Raw genomic sequence first — 10,637 nt, forward strand, 5'->3', positions numbered from 1 at the left:
CATTATAAATTTTGATATTTCTTTCTATTCAAAGAACTTCATTACTTATGAATCTTTTATTATTTAAAACAGGGATCTCATATTATTAATATATTGAAGGTATGGCATAATAAAATTTATATCAATGGAGTAGAAAACGTGGAAAAAATGGAAAGTGGAATTAACAAAGGACATACCAAGACAACAAGAAGTAAGTTTAGATTGTGATATTTTTGTACTAGAATATGAAAATCATATTTAACGTGAGAAAAATGTGGCTTTCTTTGCACAAAGAGACACAAAATGGCTACCAATAAAGTATGCATTAGATATAATAATAGATAGTGAATTAAAAGATAAATGAGGTCAATATACTTGTGTTATTTAACGAAAAAATATCACAGAGGTCTTGTTACTTTCCAAGGATAAACATTAGGATGTGCATTTATTTGTTAACTATGCATTTACAAACATATATATATATATATATATATATATATATATATATATATATATATATATATATATATATATATATATATTTGTATATTATTTTAAATTTATGCATTTCTCTCTTTCAAATAGATTTGGTGGTTGTTGATAATCTAGTTTTAGATATTGTACAAATGGATATGGAGATACTGTACAAATGGACATACATAAATGTATGTATTTTTCTCTTTTAAGATTTGAAGGTATGATAATCCAATTGATACATATTTGATACATAAAGAGAAGTGTGAATGAAGACTAAAAATAATTTTTTTTGTTACTGTCTTCTCAATTTATTACATTAGACTAAAATTATTTTTGGTTTCTTCACTCTAGAGATTAGTTTGTTTGATTGGAGCTGGGCAATTTATATGCAAGTTGAAAAGGATGAGAAAAGTCATGGTTTAGTTAGCAATTCCATTTTGTATTCATTTTTCAAAGGTGTTTGGAAAAAAATAATTTTGAATGTTTGTATTAAATTCTATTTAAATTTTTAGATCATTTAATGCAATTGTTATTTTTCCTATGAATTAATAACGATGTAGTTCAAAATAGTAAATTGTTGTAATATAATTCAAAAACAATATATTGATGTTCATGTTTAATTTTAGTAATTTTGATGGTTTTCGGATAGGTAGTGTAATAGCATTGTTTGTGGGTTTATAATCTTTTACTTGTCTTAAATTTGTGGGCTTACTATGCAATTTGCGGGCTTAATTATGAAGAAATCACCAATTGTGTTCCATTTACGGGCTTAATCACAAGTATTATGTTCCATTTGCAGGCTTAATAATTAAGCATTGTGTATAGTTTGTGGGCTTAATTATAATAATTGTGTTTTGTTTATGGGCTTAATCGCAAGAATTGTATTCAGATTGCGGGCTTGATTTGCAAGCTTAATAGTCAAGCATTATGCTCCGTTTGTAGGCTAAATAATACGAATTGTGTTTAATTTGCGAGCTTCGTAGTCAAACATTATGTTTTGTTTGCTGGCTCGGTTACAAGAATTGTATTTAGTTTGTGTTCCTTTCTCTCGACTGCAAGAAGCTGGATCAACAACTCTTCATTCTTCTTTCTACTTTCTCATTTCTTGGTTGGCTCCATTCTAGAGAATTTCTTTTTAATTTCCATAATTGTTAATTCTCGCTTGTCAATTTTCTCTACATTTTGGCTAAAATCTTTGACTCAAGGAGATATGAGAGTATTAATCCAAGAAAAGAAATCACAAGAGTTTTCTTTCTACACATACAACAAATCTGATATTTGATTAGAAAAAAAAATGTAATAGGATATGCAACAATATATTATCTACCTTAAAGCGCATGCATACCAGAAATCTCCTTCTCAAGTTATTTTTAGTATAAGAAGTCCTAATAATAGCTCTTAATCCACAATGACAAAGCATTTTCAAGAGAGGGGCATTTGGTGTTGCTACTGCTTGCTAGAAGCAATGTTGTTGGGAAGATATAGAAAATTAGGATGAAGAAACTTAAGGCTTAGGAAAGGAAATTGGCTAGGAAAAAAGAGCGGAAGCCATTTTGTAATTCATCTAAGGAAGGAGATGAGGGCAAAATTATCTTAAAAATATTCTTTTTACTAACATGAGGGTAATTTCATTTATATGAAAATAATAAACTATTCATGTGTTTGCCATGTGAGTTTTAACTCACGGAATGCTAACAGATGGGTTTAATTGTAGCATTTTAAAAATATAGAGGAATATTTGTATGCTTTTATAGTACAGAGGGACAAAGTGATACGAGGTCAAAGTATAGAGAGGAAAAGGGTAATTAAGCCTTAAATTTTTTGTATTTAGAAGTATTGGAATATACTCATTTCGTTAACAATTGTTAGGATAAAACTAAACTAAGATATTTTTTTGAGGCATTAAAAGTAAGATGCAAGATTGAACAGTAAATATCAATATATATATATATACACGATGTAAATGATAATAAAAATAAAAGATAATATGTTTTTACAAAAAATTTCAATAAAATATTTGGATGGCAAATTGGATATTATATCCTTTTCATATTATTGGCATGCAGATAGGAGCCAATCTTCATTTGTATATAACTCAGATCAAATACGGGTATGAAAATTACGACTATTCCTGAAACACCCAAACCTCTAAATACACGTGTATACCACATGAGTAAATCCCCCCACGTAGTATAACACGTGACCTATTACTAATATGTTTCCTCAAGGCACATAGAAATATAAGTTCATATTATAAATAATATTAAACAAATATGAGTCCGGATATAAGTTCCATTAGCCATAATAAGCCTTTAAAAATAGACTTCCAAAATATAACTCCAATCATAACACCCTCGCAGGGATTCAATACAACTAATAGAAATAACTCTAAATGAAGTAAAGGTAGTTACTCATCATTACCCGTACCTGCTTCCCCTAGCTCTGAAATGATGCCACCAAGAGGTGGTGAGCACAAAGTCCAATGAATAGAATCCATACAATTTATAACAATGAAATTACAAGTGTATATCTCAATGCATGCCTATAGTTGCTAACAATAGAATAAGCTTATTTAAATGACTTACAATGAGTTACTAAATCAATAGAACCGATAAAGACTACAAGGTACTATCCTTGAACATGCCAACTCCTAATCATATCAGGATAAATCTACATAAGTATAAAACTTGATGCACTCTCTTATTCATATAAATCTCAATCATAGCATTTACATGTTATGCTTAGAAGTAAAAAGAATAGTTTTTCTCATATTCACGCAAGTCAAGGAGATTTAGTCATTACATGCTCACCAAGGCATTAATTATATTTTATCATAGCTCACCAAGTCATTACCACATAATATAGATATTCTCTAAAAATTATCCATCACATACCCATCCATCATCTCACATATCGAGGAGGGATATATACATATCTAGCGGTAATGTCACCCAAACATGCATGGCGACACTACGTGTAATCGGTTGTCTGTGGCCATCAGACTAAAAACCCCGGTCTTAGGCCCATATCTCACTATCTCTAAATCATCACCGCCTTAGCAGGATAGTCAAGAGCCCTCAGCTCATTAGTGGAGCCCTAACCTTGCGTCGTTAGATACCGCTAGAGATATATCTCTGCCTTATAATTATGTTCTTACTATAATTATAATTTAGTTCTAACCATGTAGTATAATTACCTGAATGCCACTCAGGCTACCGAACTCAGATGTAGGCCGCTAATAATATAAGTCATATATGCTACACTCTATCCTTAACCCCGGACTGAGCTTGTAGGGGGCACTGCCTAGTCATAACCCAACTTGCAATAAAAGGGGAAAGTGGTGCTGTGTAAGTCATGTCATAGTCATCATGGTCATTACATTCCATATTCACTACAGATATTTATGCAAGAGTTTCTCATACTAAGATACATATAGATCAAAGTTACACTAATGCATGTGCTAACATTAACATTCCTATAACATGATGAAAAGTATACTATCAACAATGATACATGTCAAGATATATCATGGTACACTAAATGTATATGTTAACATTAACATTCCTATAATATTATGAAAAGTACACTATCAACAACTACTCATACTAGGATACATAATAGTTATACTAAATGTATCCGCAAACACTATTATTCTTATAACATTATTCTAGACTCGTATAAACTCTACTCGTTCGGGGTCTCTACAGTACTCTAGTTCCTCTCAACTAGCCGGCTCCTCTGGAATCCCAAAATGCTCCTCGCGTAGTGTCGATACTAACAATTCATGCAAGTAAAGCTGGTAAGGTTAGCGAATTAATATAATTAATTACCTTATTAGAGAATTTAGGTTTAGACATATTATATGAGTCAAGGGTTCCCTAGGGTGAGTTTTATGTCATCCTAAATTTCTTAATATTTATGTGATAAGAATTTGTATTTAAGAGAGTGTTTAGGCTAATTAATTAGGTGGGGATAGGGAAATGGAGCTATAGGGTCCAAATAATCTAATTGGATAGGTGGGGTGTTAGGTTGGGTTCCAGCATAGGTGGGGTGTTAGGTTGGGCTCGAGCCCAACCCAACAAGGCAAGGGAGACCATGGTGGGTTGTAGTCCAACTATAGCCCACAAGGTTAGTTGTGGTGGGCTGGGGGTCCAACCGCAGCCCACCCAAATCTTTGGTTTAGTAGGTTGCAGTCTACAGCCCACCAAAGATTTGGTTGGTGGGCTACGGTCTACAGCCCACCCTACCTTTGGTTTAGTGGGCTGCGATTTGAACCGTAATCCACCAAGGGATGACCCTCCCTCACCATCTCCTTCCAAGGGAAGGAGACAGAGGGGGAAAAGAGGCCCTAATTGCTGCCGGGCCCACGTCGCCGGCAGCCCATCCTCGAGGCCGGTGGCCTACTTCCATCACCCGAGGTGGGTGGTTAGCCGGAGGAAAGGGGAGGGGAAAGAGGTGGAGGAGGGCTTGGCTCGATGGCAGCAGGGTGTAGCCCGAGCAACGGTGGAGTAGCCGTCCATCCTCCCCGCCTACGGGGGAGCGGGAGCAGCTCGCCCCGCGGCCGGGGTGGCAAGGCGTGCTCCATGGCCAGCAGCCATGGAGAGGTCCCTCCTCCCTTCACTAAGGGCCTGAAGCCCATCTAAAGAACTCCCCCTCCCTCCATGGAGCTCTCAGATCGATGGCTAGACACGAAGTTGTCGACCGCCGAGGACTCCGATGACGACGAGGAGGAGGGGTTGATTTATTGAAATTAACGGGCGGGGGGGGAGGGGGTGGGTGGGTTAGGGGCTTACCGAGGGGGTCATACGGCTTGGCTTCGTAGGCTCCGGGTCCGGGGCTTCGTCGGCTCTGGTGTCGGCAACACGAGAGGAGAGGGAGAGAGAGATGGTGGGGTGGAGGGAATTAAAGGAGTGGGGAGTGGAAGAAGAAGAAGAAAGGGAGGACAGTGGCAAGTTGATGGCGGTTTTAAGGAAAGTTTGGATTAGGACATGGATAAAGTTATAGATAAATTTCTCGAATACATACAAATGGCGGTTATTCATTAACTTGCATAATATTCATAACTAGTTAAATAATTAGTAAACCAAACCCGTCTAACCGACCCGACCTGACTCGACCCGACCCCCGACCGGACCCATTAACAATTTAACTTCACTAATCCTAACTCTCTGACAACTCTCCATCTCTCTCCGTCACTCTCCGTCTCTCTCCGTCACTCTCTGACAACTCTCCATCTCTCTCCCTCTTCAGTTCACCCGCCGGACGCCGCCTTCATTTATCTTCGACGTCTCTCCCTCTTCATCCGCCTTTCGCTTCCTCCATCTTTCTCCGACGTCTCTCCCTCTTCAGCCGCTGGTCGCCGCCTCCATCTCTCTCCGACGACTTTCCCTCTTCATCCGCAGGCCGCCGCTTCCATCTCTCTCTGACTTGTCTTGCTTCGTTCCAAAAGGCCTTATTATCTTCTTCTTCTTCTTCTTCCTCCCCAATAGCCATATCTTATTTTCCATTTTTCTCAAGAAGAACAATTGATCTTCTTGTTTCTGTGCTTGATTGGTTGTTCTTACTTTTTAAACCTTTCTTGGTCGATGTTTATTTGACATTTGATGATTTCTTAAGTGGGGTTTTCTTTTGGGTGGAGTAAAGAGGGACTTTAGCCCCGGAAGGAATTGATTCGAGCTCGGGAAGCAAAGAAGCGTAACCAAAGAAGTCTCCTTTCTGTGATCTTCCTGAGAAATAGGTACTTTCTTGCTCATGCCTTGTAGTTTGTTCCGTTTTTGGTGCTTCGGTGATTTGGGTCATGTTCAAAAGTATGGCATGTTGCAGCTCTTAGAAATAAAAGATACCTCCTTTGCCATTTTGTGCTTCTTCAATATGCATATGGTTTCTTGTTACGCTTTATTTATTCGTGTTATCTAAGACTTGCTAGATGCTATAATATGACCTTTTCATGTTAGATTGTCCTACCCATTCTGGTGTTTTAGAATGTGGGTTTTGCCCTTTTGATTTGCTTGTGACCTTTCGCAAAAGGCTAGATAAGAAAAACTGCTGTATCTGTCTGTCTTCCTTTATGTGCACTTTTTTCTTTCTATAACAGGAGAAGTATCAAGTCTGTCATCTTATTTTTCTTACAGTATAGGAAATTGCAATGGCATTTACAAGTGCGTTAGTGCAAGATGATAACAGTAATATTGTTATTCAAGATGGCAAAACAAACAAAATGAAGTTGAGGTAGGATAGCTGGAATGATTTTGAGAAAGTTTTTCTTCAGAATCATTGCCTTCTATAATACTCGCTTAACTTATAAACTTTATAAGTTATAATTTTCAGAATATTTTTTTTCTTGTTTAAGATGCCATCAATTCAATATGGACTACTTATTTATATAACTTGTGCACGAATTTGGGTTGTCTAATATATTTACTATGACTGTCACATTGACATCTTTCTTGCCTAGGAAATTAAGCAACATAAAACCATACCATGCATGTAAATAGTCCATATTGAATTATGACAGTCACATTGACATCTTTCTTGATCAAGCCTCCTCTGCTAGTTGGCACGAGTCGGATGGGGGTGTGCCATTAGAACACCTCATGCTAAGTGTTGTGTCATTATTGGCACGGAGCGTGCCGACCATCACAGCTATCCATGCCTGGTGCTATAACATTGATTTACTTTTGCCTTTTGTAAAGTATTTGATGACCAGAAAATATTTAGTAATCTTCCATTACACTGGTGCTACTCTAATTGACGCACAGTATCATTTACAAATGACATATACCAGGCATGAAACATGTGCAAACTTAGGAGCTGAAGTTGACCTTTGTGCAAGTCTCCATTTGCAGCTGCATTATGGTTAAGATATCAGATGTATAGTCTCAATTGATTGACAGTCCCAGCATTTCCTAACTCAGCTGTAGCTTGGATAATGTTCTTTTCCAATACATGTATTGAGCATCTTTTACTAATATTTCTAGTTAACCCTATGCTGTTCTTCTCTTATAACATCTTCCAGATAATTTGTGCCATCCTGAATGAGGTTAATTTTATCCTTGATTAGTACAAATTCCAGGATGGCACAAATTTCTGTTTTTTTCCCTTTTATGCTATTTATATGTGTCCACGCCATCATGGTAGTTGCCTATATATTTTGCTGTACTGAGCAGAGATATATTCATCTGGGAAATAGAGATAACTAGTATTAGATAGCTACTTGTAGGCATAGTAATTTCTATGCATCATTGTAATTTATAACGATCGGGATCCGCATAGGAAGTTACTATACCATGGTTTTGATCTCAAATTTTCTTGGACATTTTGTAGGCGTGTGTATTTCAAAGTCAGGATGTATGGGAGACGAGCATCCCAACTATTGAAAGAACTAGCTGCCTGCGAAACTGGGCAACTCACAGCATTTAATGTGAGCTTTTTCCTTATATCTGCTTTTAATTTCCTTTTATGTGTTCTATTAGATATTAGTGATTTACATTCTTCAAGTAATACTTGTTGCTTGTAATGCCTTTAGTAGGTTGTTTGTGTAAATGTTACCGTAGGCTCTCATCGTAGGAATGTTACCGTAGGCTCTCATCATAGGAATATTCTCATCATTTCATCATTGCCATTCTATGAATCAGGAGTAGCATTTCAACAACTCTCATGGGAGTTATTCAAGAGTTATTCAAGTTTTCAACTTTCATGCCAATGTCTCTTGTTTTCTTGTCAGAAAAATCTCAGACCTCCTAGATGTTGTATTGCTTCTGTTACCGTAGGTTCCCATAATAGGAATTTTACCGTAGGCTCTCATCATAGGAATATTCTCATCATTTCATCATTGCCATTCTATGAATCAGGAGGAGCACTTTAACAACTCTCATGGGAGTTATTCAAGTTATACAACTTTCATGCCAATGTCTCTTGTTTTCTTGTCAGAAAAATCTCAGACCTCCTAGATGTTGTCTTGCTTCTGTCACTTTTATCATCAAAGAAATTTTAATAGTTAGTCAATTTGTCTGGAGCAATCTTAGATTACTTATTGCTTTTCTGACAAGTGCTATATAACCTTACAGAGTGATACATTTGAGCAAGTTATAAAAGAATGCGATGAGCATAATGTACAGCTTCAGTCTCTAATTAGGTATGCTATATTGATTTCTACTGCATAGAATGCATGGAAGCAGTTTTTATGCTTGTTGTACTAATAATTTATAGATTTCTAGTTTTCTCAGATCTCTGATCTACCAACTCTATTTTTCTCTTCTTGATAACAGAAAAATCGAGGATCAAAATTTAGACATACAGACAACTAGAAACGAGGATCACTTTGGTGCAGTTATACATCATCTTTCTCTAACCCGTAATAAAAGATGTCTCATGGCTTATATGTAAGCAAACATCATTACAGAATCTCTCTCCCTGAATGCTCTTTTTAGTATTCCAGTAAAGTCGAGATCATATATGCATCCATTTTGATTTCCCACAGGTTCAACCGAGCAGAAGTTATTCGGAGTTTGAGATGGAAAGTTGGTCCTGTGCTTCCTCAAGAAATCCAAGAAAAGCTCAACTATTCAGAAGAAGAGTATTTCAAGAATCAGTCTGCAGCCCTTGAGTCATACATGTCGGAGCTCGATCTTGATTTGACAGTGGTAAGTAACCATATCTTTCTCATTAACTCGTCTATATGCATAGGAACTGAGAATTTTCTACTGAGAAAATGTCAGATGCATTTTTAGGATATGGTGCCTCCCAAGGATCCTTACATCCGAGTTAGGGTGCTCGAGGACATTGGAAATGTTTGTCTTGGTGATCATGCTATATCTCTGACGAAGCATTCGTTGCATTTTCTTGGGCGCACTGATGCTGAACAGTTTATTTCGCAGGTTTGTTATCTACAGCATGGACAATCCTCTTGCTATCTATATATATTTCCTTCTAATGCTGAACCCTTTTGGAAAATTTTGCAGGGTCTGATGGAAGAGTTTTTGGAGTAGAATCCTAAATTGCATTTAATAGTTTGTGGTCTTCGAGGACACAACTTTGTAGCTACTAATTATTTGAAGGTTGGACATACCAGCAACATGATTGCCGTGATTTTATTTATTGTTTGAAGAGCAAGAGTAGAAAGAAGCATAGCCTTTCATTTGAAGTCATTATCGCTAATTAATAATTTACTCTACTATTAGCAATATGATATAATCTAGGCTAAATGGATCCTCACAGAGCGGAACTGGGTAAACATACATGCAGTTAAGGACAAGTATGTTAAAATGAACTAGATTTGGATAGAATAATTCGTAGGAAAATTTTAAAAATTTTGAGTGGTAGCCTCATGAGTTTTGGATCTAATATTTTGGAATAAAATAATTTTGAGATTTAGAGCGAAAAGATATTAATGAAACAGTGATAAAAAAATGGATAGAAATAAAAATTGACTGATAGTTTTATGAGTTTTGGATCTAATAACTTTGGATAAAGTGATTTTTGAGATTGGGAGTAAAATGATATTAATGAAATAGTGAAGGAAAGTTGAAATTGGATAGAAATAGAAATTTCGGCAGTGAGGTGATGGAGGTTTGCTGTACGAGTGGATGGCTCGTAGAGAAAAATGGTGGCTAGGGTTTGAAGATAGAGTTAGAGTTTTTAGGTTAGATTTACTCTTATAAAAATAGTTATAATTAAATAGTAAATACATGAAAAAAAATTAACCTTACCAAGGTTCATTTTATGATAAATAACGTATAACCACTTTTTATAGTACGTAGGATCAAATTTAGTCTACGGCTTCCATTCGTGGGACTAGTAGTTTTAATTTTAGTTTATAAGTAATAAGTGCAATTAATTAATTAGATTTGACTCTACTCAACCTAACTGACTCAACCAACCCTTTGTATCAAAGCATACGAAAACAAACTAGGATTTTTGTCTACTATATTGGTCTTATTGATGAATAAAGCTAATAAGTAATATTCAAACTAATTAACCTCTTATAATAAGAAAAACTCTTAGAGATAAATATATACGTCTTCTAATTAATACCGACCTCCTTTAGGGTTAGAGCATCACAACCCTTATATATCTTATAAAAAAAAAAAGTCAAATTTAGTCTCACGAAATCCTAAATTTTACAAAGTTTGAACATTTCAATGATGATTTTAAAATCATTCTGAATACTTTGACTTCAAAAT

At 35.9% G+C, this 10,637-nt stretch overlaps 1 protein-coding gene across 1 annotated transcript; it reads left to right on the plus strand.

Annotated features, from left to right (window-relative positions):
* Window positions 1-5,641: 5,641 nt before the first annotated feature.
* LOC140792428 (uncharacterized) lies at window positions 5,642-9,602 on the plus strand. Its single transcript, XM_073143427.1, has 7 exons — window positions 5,642-6,193; window positions 7,780-7,876; window positions 8,523-8,590; window positions 8,724-8,837; window positions 8,936-9,098; window positions 9,186-9,332; window positions 9,417-9,602. Exons 2-7 carry the CDS (start codon window positions 7,802-7,804, stop codon window positions 9,441-9,443), a joined length of 594 nt encoding a protein of 197 aa, XP_072999528.1. The 5' UTR covers window positions 5,642-6,193; window positions 7,780-7,801; the 3' UTR covers window positions 9,444-9,602.
* Window positions 9,603-10,637: the final 1,035 nt, after the last annotated feature.

This window comes from Typha latifolia, chromosome 7 (assembly GCF_019914945.1).
Source record: "Typha latifolia isolate L0001 chromosome 7, TyphaL0001v2, whole genome shotgun sequence".
Lineage (NCBI taxonomy): Eukaryota > Viridiplantae > Streptophyta > Magnoliopsida > Poales > Typhaceae > Typha > Typha latifolia.